The sequence below is a fragment of the Vulpes vulpes genome, chromosome 11 (assembly GCF_048418805.1).
Source record: "Vulpes vulpes isolate BD-2025 chromosome 11, VulVul3, whole genome shotgun sequence".
NCBI lineage: Eukaryota > Metazoa > Chordata > Mammalia > Carnivora > Canidae > Vulpes > Vulpes vulpes.
In genome coordinates this window covers 62380175-62406061 of record NC_132790.1, presented here as the reverse complement: position 1 = coordinate 62406061, position 25887 = coordinate 62380175, and the positions used below count along the sequence as shown (strand labels likewise).

At 42.3% G+C, this 25887-nt stretch overlaps 1 protein-coding gene across 4 annotated transcripts in view; it reads left to right on the top strand.

The window, feature by feature from the left end:
- Window positions 1–4684: 4684 nt before the first annotated feature.
- Window positions 4685–25887, top strand: part of SEC22C (SEC22 homolog C, vesicle trafficking protein) — a 36704-nt gene continuing 15501 nt past the window's right edge. Inside the window, exons 1-5 of one of the 4 annotated variants that reach the window (XM_026000938.2) lie at window positions 4685–4821; window positions 17064–17272; window positions 21150–21313; window positions 23214–23393; window positions 25593–25711. In XM_026000938.2, the coding sequence (XP_025856723.2) occupies window positions 17091–17272; window positions 21150–21313; window positions 23214–23393; window positions 25593–25711 (645 nt within the window). In that variant the 5' untranslated portion in view covers window positions 4685–4821; window positions 17064–17090. Of the gene's footprint in view, window positions 4822–5030; window positions 5171–5494; window positions 5619–17063; window positions 17273–21149; window positions 21314–23213; window positions 23394–25592; window positions 25712–25887 lie in introns of those variants that run through there. The other 3 variants (XM_026000936.2, XM_026000939.2, XM_026000937.2) reach the window with 3 other exon arrangements.

Here is a 25887-nt window from a genome sequence, read left to right as displayed (position 1 = left end):
ATACCACTGAGAAACATGGGGCAACATATCTAAACTGGGCCAAGACTTTAGGGCTTCCTGATTCCGGAGCCTGTCTTCGCAAACCAGTCTCCCTCCCCAGGAAAAGTCCCCAGAGGTTCTGCAGAAAGCAGAGTGGGGCAGAGAAGGATCATTAGGAGGAGAATTTAGGCCCTGCTTAGTCCTATTGTTACACAAATGAGGAAGGACCATAACAGAGATGATGTTAAAGATTTTTATTTATTTATTCATGAGAGACACAGAGAGAGGCAGAGACATAGGCAGAGGGAGAAGCAGGCTCCCTTTGGGGAGCCGATGTGGGACTTGATCCTGGGACTCCACAATCACGCCCTGAGCCAAAGGCAGACACTCAACCATGGAGCCACACAGGTGTCCCCTGTGTGGACAGGAGTCCGGAGTCAAGTTGGGGCAAGTGTAGGGGACCAACCTGGTCCAGCATGCAGGGAACGCCCTCCAGGAGAATAGACGTTTCAGTATGAAGAGGAAGTGGAGGTTACCCAGGTGACAAGTATCCAGAGCCCGGGCTCTCTCCTTAGAATAATCAGAGCCATAGATGGTTTTAGGCAAAAGGAAAATGAAGTCAGAGATGCATTTTAGAGTTTTCCTGGCTGTAGTATGGTGAAAGGTAGGGCAGCCAGACAAGAAGAAGAAAGGAGAAACAAACAAACACGGAGAGAGCTATTTGCAGCAGATGTGTAGGCCAGAAATGGTGGGAGCAGTGAAAAAAGAAATCTGTGCATTTGAAAGACATGAGGAATAGACTCCACAGGCCCTTAGTGAATTAATGGGGGAGGGAGAGAGGAATAATTAGGGATGACTTCTGGTGTCCTGGCTTAAGCAACTGAGAGACTGGTAATGCCATTTATTCAGACAAGGAACAGTGAAGGAGAAGCTGGACTGGAAGTGAGAGTGAGAAAGTTAGCCTTGACCATGTACATGCAAGGTGGTCAAATGGAGAGGCAAGGCTGGCTATTTGGGTCTGGAACTCAGGGTCAAGGGACGGGTTGGTGATAAAAGCATCACTTTGAGAAGCATCACTTGTGGAAACTGACTGGAACCAAGCAGGGGATAAGACTACTCAAGGAAAGTGAGTTGGCTTCTCTCCTGGCCAAGGAAAAGAAACTACAAAGGAGAATGGGGGCGGGGGGAGACTAGAGATATAAGAGGAAATCCGGGAGCGTGGAGGGGTAGAGGCGAGACAGTCATATGGGAAATAAGAGTGAGTAGGAAAGCAAGACAGAACAGCAATTACAAATGCTGTGGAAAGGTCAATCAAGGTAGAGACTAGGTCTTTGATATCCTTAATGGAGGAAATTCCAGCAATATGTCGAGGCAGCAGTGAGAATTGTCAGGGATAGTGAAATACAGGAAAGGTGAAGCAAATGGAATCTTTAGAGAAGGCCACTCTTTCCGAGAAGTTTGACTGTGAAGGGGAAAAGGGAACAAAGGTGGTAGTTGGGAGGGACAGAAGTTGGTGCAAGCTGAGGGCTATCCCTTTAATGGTTGTTCTTTTCTTGGTGAAGAACGCACCTGGGAAAGTGAGGGGGATGTTGAAGAGTGGAAGACTGGGGAAGCATGCAGGAGATTTTGAGGTTGGTATTCTGGAGAATTGGAGAGAGGCAAACATAGGACTGCTGGACAGTGTTGAGGACCTGGTGGAGGTGGGCAATGCATATACATAGCACTGATCTGTGTGGTTGTAAGATTTTTTTTCCAGCAGTACTTATAGCTCAGGAACAGAGTTAGAGAAACCCAGAAGGTTGGATTTTTTTCCCCCAGAGTTGGAGACCTGCCAGGCAGGTGTGACAGAAGAATAATTGCAGAATGGAGGTAAGCATATTGGGAAAAAGGTGATGGAAGTGATAAACCTTGGACTTTCAACTGATGGGGAAGGAAATAAAGATTGGGGAGAGGTGATACATTGAACAAAGTAAGAAGGAGAAGTGGAGTGGAGGCTTCTGCAGGCCAGAGAACAGTGGGCAGATTTCTGAGAACAGTCAAGGGACAGAGATCAGGTGTCTGCATTTACAACTTCAAACGTGGAGCTCTTCTGTGGTGATAAGCAGTTCAGGGTGTGATCCTGAAGTGGAGGGATGAAGAAGCCTGGGAAAGTCAAAATGACCAGTGATGGAGAGGAGGGCTAGGACTTCAGATTCTACATCTTACCTTTTAGCCCAGTCCACTCTGGTGCCCCAGTCACATGAGCTGCACCAATCAGAAGGCACAAAGCCCTATTATAAAGCACTCAAACGGTAGATTCTGAGAACCCGGGGCTCCATATTCAAAAGCTGTAGGTCTGGTGCCAATTTTTCCTTCCTCATTCCAAGCCAGAGCCTTGTTTTCATGACTGTGGTGAGAAGACCTCATCTCCATTCACGTGTGAATGCACTTTCAGAGGGAATCCTAGCCTCTTTCCTGGCACATACAGTGAAGGGGTTTCAATCTCCTTTACCAATCAAATCTCATTGTTTTTATCTTTTGTGCCTCTTATGATCTAGCCTCATGATCATTTGTCACGCAGGCCAACCCTGACTCAGTGGCGATCCCTGGAGGTCAACTCTGTCATAGCTCTCTTCTGTTTTCATTTTGTAATTTTTCTCTATGTAAGGTCTGCTTCAATTTCTGCCCATTTGGTGATGATTTTCAAAAGTCTATGTCCAGCCTAGACCTGTACATGGAATGCCAACCTGTATATTCGGCTGTGTACAATGACATCCCAACCAGAAGTGTCAAAGGGTGCCTCAAATTCAGTTTGTCTGAGATGGAACTAGTGATCATTTGTCTCTCCAAAATCAGATCCTTTTCCAGTGTTCTTTATATCCATGAATCCCTCCACTTTCTACCCAGTCACTCAAGGCTGAACAGTGGCATTGTCTTTGAAGCTACTTTGTTACCGTTTCACATCCAGATCATCACCAAGTCTTGTTGATTTTTCTCCTCTATGTCTCTGCAGACTGCCTAGTTCTCACCCTCTTCACCATCGCTCAGGTCTAAGTCCAAGCTCCAACTTCATCCTCTCATGCCCAGATGGCTGCATTGGCTTCCCAGCTCCCCTATCAGAGCTTCCATGAGCCTTCTTCATTTTGATCTTAACTTCAGCAGCCAAAGTGATTTACAAAATGCAAATTTGATCAGTTTTCCACTGTCCTAAACTTTCTACCATGGCCTACAAGATCCTACGTGGTCTTAGCTCTTCTATTCTCTCTAGTGGCTCTCACCAATATTCCTTACTGTCTAAACTCTGAGTTTTTTCTTTCTTTCTTGTCTTTTTCTTCTTTGTGGTAAAATATACATAAAATTTACCATTTTAACCATTTATTAAAGATATTATTTTTATTTTTAAAAAGATTTTATGTATTTATCTGAGAGAGTGAGCAAGAGAGAGCACGAATGGGAAGGAGGGGTGAGGGAAAGCAGACTCCCCTGGTAAGGGAGCCCAACCCAGGGCTCCATCCCAGGACCCAGGGATTATGATCTGAGCTGAAGGCAGACGTTTAATCAACTGAGTCACCCAGCCACCCGCTCCTCCACCCCTGCCCCATTTTAACCATTTTTAAATGTACAATTCTGTGACGTTTAAAATTATACATTGTTGTGCAGCCATCACCATTATTCATTTTCATAACTTTTTCCTCCTTCCCAGTTGAAATTCTGTGCCTGTTCAACACTAGCTTCTCATGTACTACCTCGTTTCTTTTCATCCCTCAAAGAAGCCTTGCTGCCTTCCTGTTCTTTATACATACCCTACCCTCTGTCTGAACCAGTCTTCTATCCCCTTTTGCCTCTTAGCTACTAGTCAGCTGGTGTCACATTCTCAAAGAAGCCTCCTCTGACTCCCAAGTTCAGACCAGAAGCTCCCGTAATTTCTCTAAAAAGCCTTGTTCCTGGGATGCCTGAGCGGCTCAGTAGTTAAGCGTCTGCCTTTGGCTCAGGTCGTGATCCCAGGATCCTGGGATGGAGTCCCCCATCAGGCTCCCCAGAGGAAGCCTGCTTCTCCCTCTGCCTATGTCTCTGCCTCTCTCTGTGTGTCTCTCATGAATAAATAAAATAATCTTAAAAAGGAAACCTTGTTCCTCTCTGAAGAGCACACGTCTCAGTTTGTATTTAAACACACGTGTAACTGTTGAATTGTTCGATTGGTGCTCTCACTCTGCCCTCTCTCTCTTTTTTTAAGATTTCATTTATTTACTCATGAGACAGAGAGAGAGGGAGAGAGAGGCAGAGACACAGGCCGAGGGACAAGCAGGCTCCATGCAGGGAGCCCGACGCGGGACGCGGGACTCGATCCCCGGGCCCCAGGATCAGGCCCTGGGCTGAAGGCGGCGCTAAACCGCTGAGCCGCCCGGGCTGCCCTCTGCCCTCTCTTAACATAGTCCTTAGTGTCAGGAGTTCCTTCTGTGCCCCCAGTGCCTGGCATAGTGTCTGACACACAGCAGGTGCTCAAAATTTGTTGGAGGAAAACTAAATGGACGAATTGAGCTTCCCTGCAGCGGGCCCCGCATCTGTGGTATCTGTGAGCGCCTCCACCCCCAGACTGAGGTGTGTCCCTCCAGGGTCGGACTTCAGCACCTCCTCCGAGGTGGCAGGAGGCTGTGCTCTTTGGTTTTGCCTATCTCGGGCTTCCCGCCCCGCCGCGCAGACAGCGGAACCCACAGCCGGGGCGTGTCGCGCAGTTACGCGGAACCTGCCTGCCCCGGCGCGTCAGTCGTGTACTCTACCCCGGCAGGAACCGAGCTGGGACGGAGAAGTCTCCTGGCACCTCCGGACGTGGGAATTACAGGCCTGGACATCAAGCCCACACGGGTGAGAGCCAGGAGAAGGGACGCAAGCCGAGGGGCGCGCGCGCCGGGGCCACAGCCCCTGCGCCGTTGGGTCGCAGCCCTTTAAGAACCCGCTGGTTCGGGACTCGGCCAGCGGCGGGCGGGGAGAGCGCTCCGGGATTGGTCGGCTCGGGTGCGGGTGTCGCTTAGCAGCAGCGAATGGAGACTCAAGGCCTGCGCATGCGCACCTCCGCCTACCTGCGCCTGGGCCGCCAGTGACCTGGGCCGGGTCCGCCCGGTGGGCTGAGGTTGCGGAGGCGGCGGCGGGTGGTACTGCGGCGAGGCGGCGCGACCCGCGGGCGCCGACTCCCGGAGGCCGCCGTCCGGGCGAGGTGAGGGCTCGCGGGTGGAGCCGGGCGCCGCGGCCCGTTAGCCGAAAGCAGGCGGGGTCGGGTGTGGCGCAGGGCGGGCCTGGAGGTGGAGGCGGCCCCGGGCCCGCCCCACCCTCGGGCCGGGCTTGGCCCCACCTGGCTCGGTGGGGCTCGTCGGCGTCATCTATCCGCCTGGCTTCCCCGGGCCGGTCTGCCGACTGGGGACGGCCGAGGCGCGCGCCGGCAGGGACCCCGAGCTGACAGCTGCGCGCCGATCGCTGCTCCCAGTGGGAGGAGAAGGGGTGTGTCCAGATGAGAGGGGGCGATCGTTTCCTTCATTGTCCACGAAGCCCCGGTCAGAGTACTGTTATTTTAATAGCAAACTTTCCTTGGCATGCCGGAATTATTCGGCTTGCGGTAACAAATCCTGGGCACACTGGACCAGTTTTCCGAACATCAGGTATAGGAGGTGAGATGTACATTTGTGCCTATTATATATAGGCTTACCTCTGGACCTCCAGAGCCAGAAGGATGAAGCACTCCGGGGAAAATTTGTTTTTTTTTTTTTTTGTTCTTCTGTTTTGTTTTGTTTTTGGAAATCAGAGCCACAAAAGAATATTCGCCACTGAGTTGGCGAAAAGTAATTGGTGAAATTTGTCACATGGTCAGAACAAAAAAATAAAGCTTAGACTGATGGATAAGGTAAATCTTAGTTTTAAGTTTTACAAAGGAATTCATCTCGAGAAAGGCAATTTTAGTGAAATCAAAATGCAAATAATTGAAAGTGGTTTAATACTGGTATATAGAATTAAATCGGTAGAACGGTGTTTGCTCTGGAAAATACATTTTAGACAATGGTCCTTATAGCTCTGTGTTTGTGTTCACAACACAGAAGACATCTTGCAATGGAAAAGTTTTATTCTTAGAAGGAGCCTCAGAAACCAGCTGCATCGGAAAGGTGATTGATGGTCAGAGAGGAAAACTGACTTACTTACTAAAAGTAACACGAGGAGTATGAACAGTTGTAAAAAGTGTTCCTTTTTAAGAACCCCAGGCTTCTGTTCTATTAACAGGTCTCTGATTAGTTGAGTAGTGGTACTCTAGGAGAAAGAGAAAATAAAATAGCTGTAATCCCACAGATTGGATTTAGAGAGGGAGAGTGTAATGAAAAGGTTACATAGGTTTTTGAATATTTTGAGTAAGGAACTTTGGGTTTGAATCCTGGCTCTATATCACTTATGCCTTGGGAGCTACAGTTTCCCCAACTGTCCGGTATAGATTATGCCTACTTCATAGATAGTTATAAGGAGTAAATAACATTATCAGTTTAAAAGTTCTAGCACTCTAGCATATGAGTTGCTATCAAGTTCAGGCCTCTGCTCTTCTTAGCTCCTATGAAAGAGTTGACCTCTACCCAGGCACTTCCACCCACTATCCCCAGCAACATGGAACAAAGGAGCCTGAGTGATCTACAATTTGGGTAACCAGTTCTCAAGTCTTGTGGCTGAAGATGAATTCAATAAGGAGGACATAACTCAATTTTGTTTTCTATATTGTGTATTTGAGGAATGGGTAATATGCCTTATGGTGAGCACATATTTGAATATTTGTGTGCCAAATTAAACTTGTTTTGCTTGTTTATGCTACTATTTTGCAAGGCCCTGGTCACTTAATGCTGTTTTTCTCTCATGCTTTCTTTCTCTCTCTTTTGGAGAGAGGAGGGGGAAGCATATATGTGGTAGGGATTTGGGAGAGGGCTAAGTGTAAGGCCGAGGGAAAAAAAAAAACAACATTGGGAACAAGGGTGGCCTCCAGTTAGGCCCAAAGTCTTTGCTGATAGAATAGGGATAATCTATGACATGAGCAGTTTATAAATAGATGCTGAGCAGAGGATTTAGGAAATGGAAGAGGCAGATTAAGATACCATTTTTATAAAGCCTGGTAGTAACTCAGGTGCTGTATGTTTGATTACTAATTCAGTTTCTCCTTTAAAAAAAATTCTACTTCTATTAATTTTTTTTCCCTGCAAGTAGAAATTTCTTGTGGAAAAATATTCAGAATATAGCAAGATCTGCAAACCCGCATTTCTTGGCTCAGTGGGCAAAAATAAGGCAGCTCTTAGGTCATTCATTCATTTACTTAGCAGTTTTTACTGAGGGCTTCCTCATGTGTGCCAGGCATGGTGTCAGGTTATGAGGTCCCACTGGCCTGTAGAAGGAGCAGGGAAGACATACTAGTGTCTCTGTGTGAGTACTCTGAGGGTGCTTTTACCCTTGAATAATTGATAATTTTTTTCTATAATTGTGGCATGATTTTCCAGATTTATAACACTACTTCTTGTTTTTTATTCTTTCTTTCTTTCTTTCTTTCTTTCTTTCTTTCTTTCTTTCTTTCTTTCTTTCACGCAGGGAGAGAGAGAGAGGCAGAGACACAGGCAGAGGGAGAAGCAGGCTGCATGCAGGGAGCCCGATGTGGGATCGACCTGGGTCTCCAGGATCATGCCCTGGGCTGAAAGCAGATGCTTAACCACTGAGCCCCCCCTGGGGCTGCCTTACTTCTTGTTTTTTTAAAACTGAATACTAGTCATCTTCAAGCACCTTTTATTTTAATTAATTAACTCTAAGATTAGAGCCCCTTCCAGTTTGGAAATGTCATGTAGTTATAGAGCCTGCTTGCTATAAAACATATTTTCAACATTCAAGCATAGATCCTCGAAACTTCAGTTAATTAGCAGACAAGAGTATTGATCTACTTTAGAGATATCTAAAAGTAATACTTAAACATAAAAAGCAGATAGCATAATTTAAGTAAGTGGTGTAAAGACCTTAAGTTAATACTTTTTTCTTCAAATTTTATTTAAAAATAATTATAGGAAGTTGCAAAGATAGTACAGAGAGGTTCCATATACCCTTTACTTAGTTTCCCCAATTGGTTACATCTTACATAATGTAAGTATAGTATGATATCAAATCCAGGAAAAGATTTTAAGATATTTAAATTCAATTGGCTAACATAGAGTATAATACCCAGTATTCATCCCATCAAGTGCCCTCCTTTAGTGCCTGTCTCAAATCCAGGAAATTAGCCTTGATAAAAGTACATATAGTTCCATGACATTTTACCATATGTATAGATTCCTATAACTACCTCTATAATCAAGATACAAAATTGTTGCATCACCACAAATATCTTCCTCGTGTTCTCCTTTCTAGTCACACCCATACCCCTTCTCCCCACCATCCCTAACCCTAGGCAGCCACTAATAATTTCTCTGTCTCTGTGATTTTGTTGTTTTGAGAATGTGACATAAAAGGATTCCTATGGTATGTGACCTTTTGAGATTGGATTTTTTTCATTTGACACAGTACTCTTGAGATCCATCTAAGTTGATTTGAGTTTTAGTAGTTTATTTCTTTTTACTGCTGAGTAGTATTCCATGATATGAATGTACTGTTTTATTTGACTAGTCACTATTTGTAGGATATTTGGTTGTTTCTAGCTCTTGGCTGTTACAAATAAAGCTGTTGTGAACAATTGTACACAGATTTTTGCGTGGACATAAATGTTGATTTCTGTGAGATAAATGCCCAGGAGTGTGATTGATTGATCATACGTTAATTGCATGTTTAGTTTTAGAAGACACTGCCAAACGACTTTCCAGGGTCACTCTACCATTTTAGAGTCTTACCAGTAACACATGAGAGATCCAGTTCCTATGCATGCATTACCAGCATTTGATATTTTCACTCTAAAAAATTTAGCTGTTCTCATAGGTATACAGTTTTATCTCATTGTGATCTTAAATTACTTTTCCCTTAATTGCTAGTGATTCTGAACATCTTTTCATGTGCTTATTTGTCATCCATATATTCTTTTTGGTGAAATGTCTGTTCATGCACTTTGCCTATTTTCTAACTGGATTGTTTTCTTACTGTTGAGTTTTGAGAGTTCTTTATAACTTCTAGTTATCTAGATATGTATATAACAGATATGTGGTTTACAAATATTTTCTCCCAGTCTCTGGATTGTCCTTTCATCCTTTTCACATGAGCTTTTATAGATTGAATGTTTAATTTTAATGATATCCAATTTACTAATTTTTCTTTTGTGGATTATGCTTTTGGTGTCATGTCTAAGAACTCTTCCCCAAGTTCTTTTTTTTTTAAGATTTTTTTTTTGTCTATTTATGATAGTCACAGAGAGAGAGAGAGAGAGAGAGAGCGAGCAGAGAGAGAGAGAGAGAGGCAGAGACACCGGCAGAGGGAGAAGCAGGCTCCATGCACCGGGAGCCTGACATGGAATTTGATCCCGGGTCTCCAGGATCGCGCCCCGGGCGAAAGGCAGGAGCCAAACCGCTGCGCCACCCGGGGATCCCTCTTCCCCAAGTTCTGAAGGTCTTTTCTTACATTTTCTTCCATTTTTATAGTCTTAGATTTACATTTTCTTAGATTTACATTTATGATACATTTTGAATTGACTTTTATGTAAGGTGTAAGGTTTAGGTCAAGAATTTTTTTTTATAGCTATCCATTGCTGCAGCACCAACTATTGAAAAAACTATCTTCTCTCCATTGAATTGCTTTTATACCATTGTCAAATATCATTTGGCTTTACTTCTGTAGGTCTATGTTCACTCTTCTGCTCTATTGATCTGTATGTTCCTCTGCCAACACCACACAATCACAATCTTGATTAGTTTAGCTATATAATGTCTTGAAATAGGATAGCATGGTTCCTTCCACTTTATTCTTTTTCAAAATTGTTTTAGCTATTTTAGTTTATTTGCCTTCCTACATAAATTTTAGAATAATCTTATCTCTACAAAGTCATTCTGATATTTTTGTAGGAAGTGCATTAAACCTATTTATCACTTTGGGGGAGAATTAATGTCTTTGTTGAGTCATCTGATCCATGATCATAGTATATTTCCTCATTTATTTAAAGACTTCTTTGGGGATCCCTGGGTGGCTCAGCGGTTTAGCGCCTGCCTTTGGCCCAGGGCGTGATCCTGGAGTCCCGGGATCGAGTCCCGCGTCAGGCTCCTGGCACGAGCCTGCTTCTCCCTCTGCCTGTGTCTCTGCCCCTCTCTCTCTCTCTCTTTCTCTCATGAATAAATAAATAAAATCTTTAAAAAAAAAAAAAGACTTCTTTGACTTCTTTCAGCAGTGTTTTGTAGTTTTCAGCATAGGAGCCCTGTACATGTTTTGTTAGATTTATACCTAAGTATTGTATTTAAAAAATAATAGCTTTATTGAGATTTTTTTGGCATGATTTTAAATAGTATTTTATTTTTAATTTTGGTTTCTATGTGTCCTTGCTAGTTTATGGAAGTACAGTTGATTTTTGTGTGTTGATCTTATGTCTTGCAACCTTGTTGAACTCATTAGTTCTAGGAGGTTTTTTGGTAGGCTTCTCAGGATTTTTCATGTAGGTGATTATGTCATCTGCAAATAGGAGTAGTTTTGTTTCTTCCTTTCCTATCTGTATGCCTTTTATTTCTACTTCTTGCCTTACTGCACTGGGTAGAACTTCCAGTAATGTGTTTAATAGTCATTGTGAGAACAGACATCCTCATTCCTGATTTTAGAGGGAAAACATTCAGTCTTTAACCATTAAGTATGATGGTAACCATAGGCTTTTTTGTAGTTGCTCTTCACCTAGTTGAGGAAATTCACCTCTATTCCTATTTTTTTTTTTTTTCTATTCCTATTTTGCTGGAAGTTTTATCATGAAGGGGTGTTGAATTTTATCAGATGCCCTTTCTATAGTAATTGATATCATTGTGTGATTTTTCTTTTAGCCTGTTAATATAATGGATTATAGTGATTGATTTTACTGTGTTAAGCCAGCTTTGCATCCTTGGAATAAATCTCACTTGGTTATGGTGTCTGATTCTTTTTATTATATTGCTTAATTCAGGTTGCTAATAATTTATTAAGGATTTTCACATTTTTTATATATTTGGTAGAATCTAAGTGAAAACCATCTGGATTTGAAGATTTCAGAAGTTTTAAAGTTACAAGTGAAAATTTCTTAATAGGAAATTTGGTTGTAAGATTGTTTAAATTACCTATTTCATATTGGGCGAATTGTGGTAGTTAGAGCTTTTTTGAGGAATTGACCATTTCATGTATGCTGTCAGATTTATGGGTGTAGAGTTATTTATAGAATTCCCTTATTATTTTTTCTAATATTACCATTTGGTGCTTAAATTTTCCTCTTAGCAGTACTTGAGCTGTGTCCCACAAATTCTGAAATGTTTTCCTTTTTATTCAGTGTATTTTTAAATTTCCTTCAAGACTTCCTTTTTGACTCTTGGTTATTTGAAAGTGTGTTATTTACTTTTAAGTGTTTGGAGGTTTTTAGTACCTCTCTGTTATTATTTTCTAGATTTATTACATTGTGGCCCCAGAACATGCTCTGTAAGCATTTTTAAAAATTTGTTGAGGTTTGTTTTATGGCCCACACCTATCTTGCTATCTGTTCCATGGGTACTTGAAAGGAACTCTGTTGTTGGGTGGAGTGTTCTATAAATGTTGAGTATATACTTTGGCTCATAGTATTGTTGAGATCTTCTATATCTTTGCTGGTTTTCTGTCAATTGTTGAGAGAGTGATATTGAAATTTTCAACTGTAATTATGGGTTTGTCTATTTCTCCTTTGGCTTTATCAATTTTTCCTCATCTATGTTAAATTTCTGTTGTTTGGTGCATATACATTTAGTTTTATGTCTTCTTGGTAGACTTATTCTTTAATCATTATATAATGTTCTTCTCCATCTTTGGAATTTCCTTTGCTTTGAAGTCTGCTTTATTTGATATTAATATACTCACTCTTTTTTATTTGAGAGAGGGAGAGAATGTGAGCTGAAGCAGAGGGAAAGGGAGAGAGAGAATCCTCAAGCAGACTTCTGGATGAGCACAGAACCTAATGTAGGACTCAGTCCCAGGACCCTGAGAACATGACCTGAGCTGAAATCAAGAGTTGGATGTTTAACTGACTGAGCCACCCAGGCACCCACTCTTTCTTTTGATTAATGTTTGCTTGGCATATTTTTTTCTGTTCATTTACTTTCAACCTACCTATATTATTATTAGTTTTATTAAGTTTGGCTATTGTGTTTGTTGGTATGGATTTGCTTGGATTTATCCTTTTTGGAATTTTTTTTTTTAAGATTTTATTTATTTATCCACCAGAGACACACAGGGGGAGGCAGAGACACAGGCAGAAGGAGAAGCAGGCTACCTGAAGGGAGCCCGACATAGGACCTGATCCTGGACCCCGGGATCACGACCTGAGCCAAAGGCAGATGCTCATCCACTGAGCCACCCAGGCGTCTCTCCTTTTTGGGATTTATTCCGCTTTTTGAATCTGTTGGCCTGTCCTTGCCAAATATGGGAAGTTTTCGGACATTTCTTTGAATACTTTTTCAGCCCTTACCTCTTTCTCCTCTGCTTCAGTGACATGTATGTTAGATAATTTATTACTGTCCTACATTCCTGAGGCTCTGTATATTTTTCAATCTAATTTTCTCAGATTGTTCAAATTAAGTAATTTTTATGTTCTCTCTTTGTGTTTACTGATTTGATTCATTCTTCTGTTCCTGCCATTTGGCTGTTGCGCTCATCTATTGAATTTTTTACTTCAGTTATTGTCTTTTTGAAAGTCTAAAGCTTCCAATTGGTTCTTTATGTCTTGTATTTCTTTGCTGAGACTTTTTTTTTTTAAAACTTTTATTTATTTATGATAGTCACAGAGAGAGAGAGAGAGGCAGAGACGCAGGCGGAGGAAGAAGCAGGCTCCATGCACCGGGAGCCTGACGTGGGATTCAATCCTGGGTCTCCAGGATCGCGCCCCGGGCCAAAGGCAGGCGCCAAACCGCTGCGCCACCCAGGGATCCCTTTGCTGAGACTTTTAATTTTTCATTTGTTTCAGACGTGTTTATAACTGCTCACTGAAGCAGTTTATTTTTATGATGGTTACTTCAAAGTCTGTCATCTTGGTGTTAGCATCAGTTGATGGTCTCTTTATATTCAAGCTGAGATTTTCCTGGTTCTTTGTATGACTGGTGAATTTTGATTGAAACCTGGACATTTTGTTATGAGACTGGATCTCATTTAGATCTTTTTTTTTTTTTTTTTTTTTTTTGGGCCTTTGTTGACCTTGTGTTAGTAGGGGAGGTGGGAGTTGCTATCTCATTACTGCCAGGTGGGAGTAAAGTTCAGGTTTCCCAACTGGGCCTCTTTGGGCTTCCTGAAAGAGAGGGGCTGCTTATTATTGCTGGCCATAGGTAGGAATTCTGTCTCCTTAATGATACAGGGGGAGAGGTTGGCTCTTTGCTCCCAGTAGCTCCCTACCTGATCTTCTCTGACACCCCAGCATTGAGGAGGAGGGGACACGCCATTACTGCCAGGCAAGAGTAGAAGTCTGGGCTCTTAATTCAGCCTTTGTTGTGGATATATGATGGCTGCAGGTTTTTCTGTGGTGTTTGGCTGGAGTAAAATGTTTTTGTCTGAAACTTTTCTGTTTTGCTAGGCTGCACGCATCCTTCCTGGTTCTTTGGCTAGAGAGAGGCGGCTTTATTTTTTTTTCATTGTTGGGGGCTTTTCTTTTTTTGGTCTACATTCATTGGCATTTTTGATTGACAGCTTCTCCAGCACCAAGACCAGGATATATGAGGCAAAAAGAAAACTGAGCAAGCTCACAGCTGTGTCATTCCTCAGGTCTCAAAGTCCCTAGCCAGTCTGCCTTCTTCTCTCCACCTTTCAAGTGTTTATGTTTATTTTATATATAATGTCTATAGTTTTTAGTACTATTAGTGAGAGTAGGAAAAAGTACTTAAACTCCACCATTTCAGAAGTCCTCACAGTTTATTCTTTTTTGAGCAGCAGTCAGATCTCTTATCCAAGTATAGACCATCTCATCATAGCTCATAACCTGAATTTGCAAATGTCAGATCCCTACAGATCCTTACCAGGCACTGTGAAGATACAAAGATGAGACTCTCTTTGCATTAAGATTTTTCATGTTTTGGAATATAAAGTATATGTCACAAAGAAAAAGAAGCTGGTGTCTCTGTTCTTAGGCTCTTCCACAGCAGTGTATAAAATCCCCCCACCCTTCAGACAGCTGCCATCCTGTACGTTCACACACTCATACATGTACACAAATACAAGTAACATTTAATATCACAGCATCATAAAAATTTTAAAATATCTTAAATGGGTTTGGGTTTTACTAGTTTGCAGTACTAGTAACTTGATAGAACTGACAGTTTTATTTTATTTTATTTTTTTTTAAATTTTTATTTATTTATGATAGTCAGAGAGAGAGAGAGGCAGAGACACAGGCAGAGGGAGAAGCAGGCTCCATGCACCGGGAGCCCGACGTGGGACTCGATCCCGGGTCTCCAGGATCGCGCCCTGGGCCAAAGGCAGGCGCCAAACCGCTGCGCCACCCAGGGATCCCCTGACAGTTTTATTTATCTTGAATCCTATTGTTTGGGGAGAGGCAGGTTTCATCACCAAGAGGATACAAGTGGGTGAAGTAGAGAGCCTGGAGGGGATGTTTGGGTCTTTAGAGAGTGGTAGAACTGGTTCTTAGATTACTGTCACTTGGAAAGGTCACAGTTTTCCTTTTTACTGGTTTAACACAATAACCTGGCACATAGTAGATATTCTATAAAAAATAGCAGTAGAGAGGGTTATTTGGGGATTGACAATTGGCATACGCGCCTACTTTCCCTTGAAGAGCATAGAATTTACTCAGCCTCCTAGAAAGTTTCTTATTTTGCCTTGAGGTGCTTCTGTCCTGCCTCTGACTCTCTTCATATCCCATTGATTCATTGTGTGTGTGTCTCACTCTCCTTTTTAAGGTGGGGGTAGGGGGTAGGGAGTGATCAATGTCTTTTCATCTTGGCCTAACATTCATATTGAAGTTGTTCTTAACAAGTAGTGTTCTCAGAAACATCTTCATTACAGGTATTCTTAAACACTTCTCTACATGCATTGCAGAATGTCTATAACTTTCATTCACTGAAATAACACTGTTCTCAGGAGAGCAAGCAAGTTGTGGATCTTGTTTCACCCCTAAGCCCTAGTCTCAAATTGATCTTATAGTCTTTCCCTGTCTCTATCAGAGCTTTGTACCCGTAAATTTTTTAAAAATGCTTTCTAAATTAAATATTTTAAACATTCATGACGGTATACGAAGGTAATGAGATTAGCTTCCATACACTCCAGCCCCCATGACCTCTTTGGTGCTGGAGGTCTCAGCATTGGCCAAGTAGCTGGGGTACAGCCCACAGGGCCTTCTGGCAGTTGGCCAGGCTCTGCCAGCGGTGCTAGGAACTTAGCAATTTTGTCTGTGGAGATATTTTTCCTGGGACTTTTCACATTTTTACTGCCTAGTGGAAGTGTGAGGAGATGGGACAAATGGACTTTATAGGATCTGTTAGCTAGTAGACTCAAGTTTTCTTGCCTTCTCCTTTTTTTACCACACCAGTTTCTTCATGGATAAAATGGGAATAGTTATTCATTTATCCATTCCAGATATGGTCTTTATTCTTAGAACTTATATTTAGGTAATGGAAATGATAAATTAGTAAAATAGAGAACAAAGAGGCTCTCTGAGAATTTAGAGGAGGTAGAAGTACTTCCGGCTGGACACATCTGGGAAGGTTTCATGGAAAGGGGGGACTGGAGACAGTCCTTAATGTGCATTTAGATATGGGATGGTCAGAGGAATAGCAGACACAGGCAAAGAATGCATAGAGGCACAGAGGTGAAGAGAAGAGTGTGCATCATAGGGGTTCCCCTTTCTTCCTATTTGTAGGAAATGAGAGGTCAAATGAGGTTACATCTTTGGAGTTCTTGGAACGAAAAGTCCACCAGTGGATGCACCTATTAACATCCTAACAGGTAGAGGACCTCAAAAACCCAATCTGTGAAACAGGATATGTGGTGCACAGAGAGACCCATTAAAGCTGCTGTGACCACCTCACTAATTCCTGGTTGTGGGGCTGCCACAGCCTTCACATGTAGGGTATGCCCTTTGCCAGCACCTGCAGAGTTAACAGATGGGGCTCAAACCCAGCCAGGCTCTGCCAGCAGAACTGGTCCAGGCTGTTTCTACTGTGAGAAGCACCTTGTTCTGATTTGCCAAGGGTACCATGAAGGCTCAGAATCTGTTTCTTTTTGCTTCTTAACAGTGCCCACGTATCATGGCCAAATATTTAGTATCTTGATGTAATAGAATTTGCTAAATGACTTCCTTAAGCCATCTGTAGGGACTCAGTCATCATTTTGAAGACTGGCTTGGTATCAAACATTTGTAGAAATTCTAGAAGACCTACTACACTCTCAGCTCCATTTTTGCCTTCTGTTCTCTGTGCCAACAGCTTCAGGTTGGATGCTCAGAATCCTTCCACTGCAGGTGAGGATTAGACAACTAAACTGCTCAAACCGTACCTCCCCAGGGTGACCTGAAGTGCACAGGTCACTGTGCATCCCTGCTGCTTCAGTGTCAGGTGCTTCCTTTCCCTTTGGGGCCATGTTGCTACCTGTGTCCTGGCTGCCCAATGTCTTTGCTATTGCTCCTGAGCCTTTATGAAGTGCTGCCTCCTTGCTTCTCTATCCCATTCTCCCTCATTCTAGTTGATTTAATTCTGGAAAGAGAGGGACTTGTTAGAGAAGGGAAAGGGGAATACAGGTGAAGAAGAGACAGGAAGGAAAATGAAGGGAGAACGAGAGGGAGCAACTAACATAGCAGCAGAGGCCAGGAAAGTAATTCTACAGGCAACATTTGCAGTTCCAGTGTGGGTGAGGGTGAAACAAACAGAGGGACATTTCAAGGGCAGGGATGCCTCTGTCACCATCATCTCCCCTCAGTAACAAGATGACCTTGCTTTCTCCAGGTGTCCTCATGACTTCCCCTGCAGACCATGTCTATGATCCTTTTTGCCTGTGTGGTGAGGGTGAGGGATGGACTGCCCCTCTCAGCTTCCACTGACTTTTACCACACCCAGGATTTTCTGGAATGCAGGAGACGGCTCAAGACTTTAGCCTTGCGACTGGCCCAGTACCCAGGTCGAGGTTCTGCAGAAGGATGTGACTTCAATATACAGTAAGCAAGCGTGTTCACTTTCGTAAACTTTGGTTTGCTTTTAACCATTATGTCAGGGTAACATGAGGCTGATCACACAGCATGCTGAGTGGGTCTACTGTCAGACAGTGGTCTGAGGTGGTATGTATTCATGGCCACAGAATCAAGGGAGCATGATTGTTCCACCCCTGCATGGAGCATGCTGCTCCCACTCCTGCCCTTCTGTTAGTGGAGTGCTCATTAGCATCAGGAGCCCTGGGTTCAATCAGGTTTTTTTTTTTTTTAAGATTTTATTTGTTTATTTATTCATGAGAGACAGAGAGGCAGAGACATAGGCAGAGGGAGAAGCAGGCTCCCTGCTGGGAGCCCGATGCAGAACTCGATCCCAGGACCCCAGGATCATGCCCTGAGCCAAACCACTGAGCCACCCAGGTGTTCCTCAGTCAGTTTTCATGCGTTTAGTTTGATAGTTTATTCTATCAATATCTCTATCTTAGATGGAGCAGGGTAGAGTCTAGATTAAAAATCAGGGAAGGAAAAAGAGTGGGAAAGCCAAGAAAATAAAAGACTATGGTTCTTGCCTAGTTTCTCTTTTATAAATTTTTCACTTTATAAAAAATTTTAGATTTTAAAACTTTTCTTATGTAACAGGAGCAGGGGAATGAATAATGAGCACAATAGGTCCCTTTTTTGAAGGAACTCATGAGGGAGCAAGAGCAATATCTAACTAAATATAATACAGTGGGGAAAATGCTCCAGTGGAAATAGGAATCAAGTGGTTCCAATAATCCTAGTAATAGTGGCTAGTGTTGTTGAGTGTTTTCTATATGGCAGACAAATGCTAAGCTGTTTATTGGCTTGTGAGGTGGGTAAGAGTATTCTACCCATTTTACAGAGGAGGAAAGTGAGGTTCAGGGATTTAGCTGAGGTTGTCCTGCTATTAAGTGGTAGGGCAGGCAGCTGGGCCCTGATGGTTGCTCTTCATGTGTTATACTGTTTCTTATTCTAGGACTTAGAGCAAGAAGCCATTCTATAGAAGGTATCAGGGGCTAGGCAGGTTTTGAAATATCAAAATGGCTTGTCATAGATTTTACATCCTTGTTTTCCATTATTTAGGCCCTCACTGACCCAGTCCCCTTGAATGTACATTTTTAGTTGACCTGATAAGGTGGGGTCCTTTAAGGGGATTTCAGCCTCAGAATCAGAAAAACAAAAGAAGTCCAGGCTTGGTGGTGTGGTCAGGTGAGAAGGGATGGGCCTAAGGGGGTGCCAGATGGTAAGTACATGCAGCTGTCACCCTGTGCTGTGGGCTCTGGGTGCTCAGGACCAAAAACAGCTGTGTCTGCCTCCATTAGTGGCTCCTTTCTCTGGGTGCCTGAAACCACCTTCCTCGATGTCCCTTCCTCATTATGCTCTGATTATCTAACATCCTTTGGGAACTTGGTGCTGAGCTGCAAATTGGAAACCTTTTCTCTGATTAAAAAAAAAAAAGGCTGTGACTTCAAATGAAATTCTGGGTGCTTCAATAGTTTTTTGAAAACTGGAATGTAGCTTTGTGCAGTGGCAGTATCATAGCCAATGAAAACTGGAATGTAAAATATTCTGTTCATTCATATTTTAGATGAAATATTCACAAATATTTCCCCCCGTTTACCATTAACAAATTAAAACAACAGAAATCGGGGATCCCTGGGTGCCTCAGTGGTTTAGCGCCTGCCTTCTGCCCAGGGTGTGATCCTGGAGTCCTGGGATCGAGTGCCTACATCAGGCTCCCTGCATGGACCCTGCTTGTGTCTCTGCCTCTCTCTCTCTTTCTGTCTCTCTCTCATGAATGAATAAATCTTAAAAAAATAAAAATAAAACAACAGAAATTTATTCTCTCACAGTTCTGGAGGCCAGAAGTCTGAAATCAGGCAGGGCTGCACTCTCTTGAAGGCTCTAAGGAAGACCTTTCTCGTGCCTCTCCACTACCTCCTAGTGGCTGCTGGCAGTCCTAGTCATTCACAAGAGTTATCCAATCACTCACTGTCTTCTTTTTTACATGGCCTTCTACCCTGTATCTCTGTAATGAAATTTCACACCAGTCGTTGGATGGAGGCTACCCACATATATTATAACCTTATTTTATCTTGATTGTATCTGTAAAGACTATTTTTAAATAAGTTCATTTTCATAGGTACTGGGAGTTAGGACTTCAACATACCTTTCTGGGAGATGCACATCAGCCCTCAAATAGGGCTCCTCTTTCAAAAAGAAGTGCCCTCATCCTAAAAAGATTTAAGCCCTCCTGGAAAGTTCCTCATATAAGGAGGAGGTTATCCTTTTTATTTTTTTTTCCAATTGACAGAGTTTTTATATAGAGACTTCCAGTTATAAAAGGATGATAGAACAATATAACCTAAAAACTCTTTGCCAGAAACATCCTGAAATGTAGGTAAATGTACATGAAAACTTGTTTTATTATATTTTATTTTTTTAAGATTTTATTTATTTATTCATGACAGACACAGAGAGGGAGAGAGAGGCAGAGACACAGGCAGAGGCATAGATGCAGGACTCAATCCCAGGACCCCAGGATCATGCCCTGAGCCAAAGGCAGATGCTCAACCACTGAGCCACCCAGGCAGCCCCGAAAAAGTGTTTTAAATGTGTAGCTGAGCTTGAAATGAATTCCCAAAGTGTCAGAAACGAGGGGAACAGGAAATCAGGGTGCTAAGCGTGTGAGCTGACACTGAGGCTCCTGGGTAATCAGTGATGGTAAGTTCGGGGCTTGAGTTTCAGCACCCGTAAAGGGAGAGGTCTTTGGGCTTGTGTAGGGTGAGGTGTTGGGACAAGACCCATGCATGAAGAAGGGATTGTTGTCAGACGACAGCCCTGGTGGAAGGGTGATAGGTGAGAAATAGCTGCTCACCAGTACAGGAGTTACTCATCTCTACTTGGCTTTGAATGGCAAGGAAAAATAAAGTCTTATCTAAGAAACCAAACCCTACTTCTGTGCCTTATGTAGGATTGGAGTTTAAGTTTATATTCCCCATGGTCTAGGAATTCCTAAACCAAGGTTCAATTATCAGTATTGGTTCCAGACTGATGTTACTCCTGGAGTAGCTGGCCAAAGCGAAAGGAAAACCACTGTGGAAGGAGTGTGCCACAACTCAGTGCTTGAGAGATTCTTACAGGAAAAGAAAAGGTCCACACTGGTGCCCTGTCACCAAAAATTACAGAACACCAAAGGAGATATTCTATAATGAGTGGGAGTCCATAGACACCACAGAGAGAACTCGAGTCCCCAGAACTTGAAATGATAGCACAATGACAGTCTGAAAAGCAGTCAATAAAGGAAAAAAAACTGCATCAGTTTTATGAGACCAGAATAACCCCAATACCACAACCAGATGGAGACAGTAAAAGAAAAGAAAATTATAGGCCAATCTTACTTTGCATAAACAGAAAAGTCCTAAGTCAAACATTAGCAAACTAAATCCAGCAGTTGTGTGTATGTGAATATGTACAAACTTACCACCCAGAAGGCTTTATTTCAAGACTCCAGGATAATTTAACATTAGAAAGCTATTGATGTTGATTAAAGAAGAAAAATATTTTGCTCTATAGATTCAGTGAAGTCTGGGGCTATCCCTTCTTAGTGGAACGTGCCTTTCTCGTGCGGGAATCAAAAAGAGTGATCACGCACTAGCAGTGGCAAATAACTGCTATTTTAGAGAAAGCACACAAAAGACACAGTGCCAGGTAGGCCCGCTAAAGAGACACTATACATGCAGCAAATGGCTACAGGGCTGTTCAAGGCCAGGCAGGTGCCAGCTCAAGCATGCTGTGTCCGAGTATGGGGTGGGAGTACAGGGGTCTGCTCCCCGGTAATGGAGATGTTGCCCTTTTGTTTCAGTTTTTCTTCTTTGCGGGATGTGGCTTGCATGGCTATCTGCTCCTGCCAGTGTCCAGCAGCCATGGCCTTCTGTTTCCTGGAGACCGTGTGGTGGGAATTCACAGCTTCCTATGATACCACCTGTATTGGCCTAGCCTCCAGGCCATATGCCTTTCTCGAGTTTGGTTTGTAATCCTCTTTCTTACATATCATTCTCTCTTATGGCATTGTATGTGTAGGATTGATGGTTTAGATTTGGCTTTGACAATCAAGGCAAATCCTGGAGGTGCTATAACATGTCACTGGAGATCAACCTGGTACCCTGACATTTCATAGTGATTGAAGTGGCCCAGAAAGCTTCATAGTTTAGCACTGGCTTTCCATCTCCTCATAGACTGAGGCAGCATTGGGAAATGGTGAAACCTGTCTTGGTTATTCACCATAGTCCTCTGAAGCAGGGGTCAGCAAACCTGTGGTCCAAGGGCCAGCTGCCTGTTTTTGTAAATAAATTGGAATGCAGCCTACGCTCATTGTTTTATGGATCGCCTGTGGCTGCTTTGCCCTTCCGCAGAGTTGAGTAGCTGTGACAAAAACCATATGGGGTCTAGAAGCCAAAGGTATTTACCTGGCTGTTTAAGAAGATTTGCCAACCCCTGCTCTAGAGAAGTATTACTCAAAAGGTGGTATGTGAACCTGTTCTTCTGTCATGAGGTAGGTACAGAAAAATGAGAATAATGTGTTTATTCATTCGTACAGTAATTTGGTATTCCTGCAGTTTTTTTTATTGCATTTTATCAAAATATCTACAACCAATATTTTTACAACCATTTGGAAATAAGAAAAACTGGCCCTTCACTCAGAGGTCTGAGGCATACCGCTTTGGAAGAGGATAGGTTTTTTTCCTAGACCTTGCCAGAGAGGCCTTGTAGAGGCTCAGAGGCTTTAGAACACAGCCTGATAATTAATAGTGTATGCTCTGTTTTTCTCAGGTGAGTCAAGTCATTCTGAGCTCTTGGGAGAACAAGAGTTGAGGTGGGAGGTGGGGGGCATTCTGTGGTCTCTGTGTAAACAGCTGCTTTCTCAGCACTCGGTAGGTGCCAAGAAGTGTTGCCCCATGCGCTTTCTGGCCTGATTGCCAAAGCCCTCATACTCCCTCATGTGGTCCACTGGCTGATGCATTTCTTGGTCACCCAAAGGTGCTGGGAAAATCCCTGGCACACAGGTCTCTGCCTAGACCTGTAACACAGAGCAGACGTTCTCCCCAAGTCTCCCTGTGAGGCCTAGTTCACCACTGCTCTCAGCCCCACTTCCTCCTCCAAAGAGGGCATGCTAGCCCCAAACACCACAGCTGAGGCATTCCTTGACTACCAGTTGATAGCAGCTGCTGACTCTGTTCTTCCCTCCCCCCTTCCCCGGCTCTGCATGTGCCTTCTAAAGTGGTGTGCTTGATTTGACAGCAGACCCTTCCCCAACATTATGTTTCTTCACTGCTGAGTGAGAGGCAAATATAATAGTAGCTGTTGTTACGTGTGCATTAGGCATTGTTTTGCTTTGCCAATATGTATGAAGCTCTACTTCAAATACTTATTAAAACTTGGTACTGGCTTAATACTAAGAAAAATAAAATAACTAAAACCAACCTTTCAAATATATCATCTTAGTTTGCACAACATATTCATATTTACTTATAATTTTTTTCTCACATGCCTTTTTTAGAGGTAATTAGTTCAAGAATAACTGTCTCCCCTTTCTAAGCTTTGGAACATTCTGTGAATTGCCCAGGATTGTACTATCAGTAGTGGCTAAGACTCAAGCCCCTATCCCTCGACTCCCTCATCACTGAGGTTCTGGAAAGCATTACTGCTTTCTCTGTAGACACTCACCTTTTAAGTATCATGCACTGAAGAGATTGATGAGACCAGTAACGTCATATAGTAATCATTTGACCTTTAGGTATACCTCAACACTCTCAGAATCTGGCTGACTTACCAGCTTGCTTAGAAATGTAAACTTCATTTTGCACATACTGTTCTGTAATACCCATTCCGAAGCAAATGTTTAACTTGGGTTGCTCTCTTTTTACAGACAGTGTCATTCAGAAAGTGAAGTGGCATTTTAACCATATAAGTTCCATTCAGATGGACAGCAGCTTAGAAAAAATTCAGGAGGAGCTGGAGTTCCAGCCTCCAGTAGTTCTCACTCTGGAGGACACAGATGTGGCAAATGGGATAATGAATGGTCACACACAGATACACTTGGAGCCTGGTAAGTGGTTTGCTGTGCTCTTGTGTCAATGAAAATGAAGTGACTTTAAGTATTTCAAATGGACATTGTTTTTGTTTTTGTTTTGTTTTGTTTTTATCAAGGAGGTGTTTTTTGAGGGTGGATGTTTATAAAATATGTGGGGAAAAATATGGACTGATCCTGTTTCCAGGTGACTGTCAAAAAACACTTTACTGTTATGATAGTGAGTTGATCAGGGGAAGGGGCAACTCTTATAATGAAATTCAGAAGAGTGACTTGGCAGATTGCTTAATCAGGATGAAGTCTACTAAGTTTAAATATAAAACAGATGCATTCTGTTTTGCTGGAAGTCACTTACTAAACTGTAAGTACAGATTTGTACATGCTCTGTTTCTCTCCCTTTCCCTCTCTCTCCCTCCTCCACTTTCTCTCTATTTTTCCCTTTAACAGTGAGTCCTTATCTTATCACTTAGTGAAATACTGCAAATCTCCAATGAGAAACAAACCCCTGCCCTCCCTGACAGAGGGAGGGAAGGGCCTTGGGGATGAGAGTGGACAGGGTCAGAGCTGGAGTTCTAGTGCTGTCACTCTGGTTCTCCATGAGCTGTGTGGGGATGTCCCTCTATCCCTGTGGATTTCTGAGCTGAGTGCCCTGGCGTTCTGTGACTTAGTCTGGCATTAACATCATTAGCCACTCAATACCCAGCATATAACAAAGCATGCTTTTTTTTGCATTCCTTATTACAATTACACACAAACCAATTTTCCATGAAAGTGGTATTTACATTTTAAACATTCTGTAATGGTGTAAGAACTGAATCCTTCTTTGAAATAGTTATCTATACTATAACAGTCTCATTATTTTAACAGTTTTTATACTAAACTCATTGTTTGATCTTTAGAAGTGGTGTATTAAAAATGTTCACATTTTTTACTTAACTTTGTGTTTTGATTTAATCTATTTCAACCAATACATTCCTGGATTGGCTCTCATGCCAATCAATAAGTTGTAGTTTATATTGGGGATCGATCGACTTAACTTTCATAGAAAGAAGAATGGGTAGTTGAGTGCCAAGCCGCTTCTTTTGCCTTATATAAAGATGGGGTAACTTTATAATATGTATTTTGTTTTTTAACCACTTAGACAAGAGAAACAAAATCCAGAAAATGTCAACTTGCTTATTTTTCTAGGACATTTTACTGTGGTTTGACTCACCCTATTGTCCTGAGGCTAGAATCTTTACAGGTAGCATGTTCTGTTCTAACAGGAACTTTGATAGCTCAGTGGAAAGTCTAACAGACTAACAATAGGCATCAGTTGGGTTGTGGCTAGATATTTATATGTGTGTGCATGTGTGTATGTGTATGTAGGAAATGTAAGGACCAGAAGGGATGATTGTAAAAGATCATAGTAAGAGAATGGGGGTGGGGGGTGGGAATCACATTTAATTGTATGACCCAGAATCAGTCTCAGCAGGTATCTTTGAAGAGAGAATGATCATTTATTTGTTAGACTTCAGGAGACAGCTTATAGCTCAAATAATCAGTGTTTCCCTCCTCTTCCCAATTATTTTAGAATTTAAGAAACTGTGTTTGCTGTAGATTGCTCCAGAAGCACAGGAGACACTGAATACTGTCCTAGTTTAGAAGCTGAGAGTTGAAGTCTATGATAGAAATGCTGTCAGAGTTTGACAACCAATTTACAAATAAAGCCATAAATTGCTTTAAATCAGAATTTCTCAACCTAAGCCATATTGACATTTTGTACTGGATAATCCTTCATTTCTGAGGGACTGTCTTGTGCATTTTAGGATGCATAGAAGCCTTCATGGCCTCTACCCAGTAGATGCAGTAATACCCTGTTCACCATTGTTGACAACCCAAAATGTCTCTAGGCATTGCCAGATGTCCACTGAGGGGCTAATCATTCATGGCTGAGAACCACTGCTTTAAATAGAAAGAAAATCAGGCCTTGAAAAACCTGTGCTTACTCAGAGAAGGACCTCTTTCCGAAAGAACTCACTTAGGATTCCCAGATCCATTCTGTCCTTCATTTCTTGCCTTTTTTGCTAACAGCAGCTGCTTTTAATTAATATGTTTGTAATTCTGTGTTTATCATACTGAGCTTTTTATTAATGGAGGTCTAGTTCATGTCTCTGTTGATTTTTCTTTCATATAGAAATTATTTTCACTAGACACTTATTTTTTTTAATTGTGAAGCTCCTAATTTTCGAATGGAACCGGTGACAGCCCTAGGCGTCCTCTCGCTTATTCTCAACATCATGTGTGCTGCTCTGAATCTCATTCGTGGGATTCACCTCGCAGAACATTCTTTACAGGTAACCTTTTTTATTATAGTTTAAATTGAAGGACCTATGATGGAATAAACTGGTAGAGATACACTTTATAAGATTATTATGCACAAAGATTTCAAAAATTTTTCATTAAAATTTGATTTTTATGTTACAGTTTATTTTTTATAGTAGGTTGAACAGATATAAAACTTGCTCCTTTG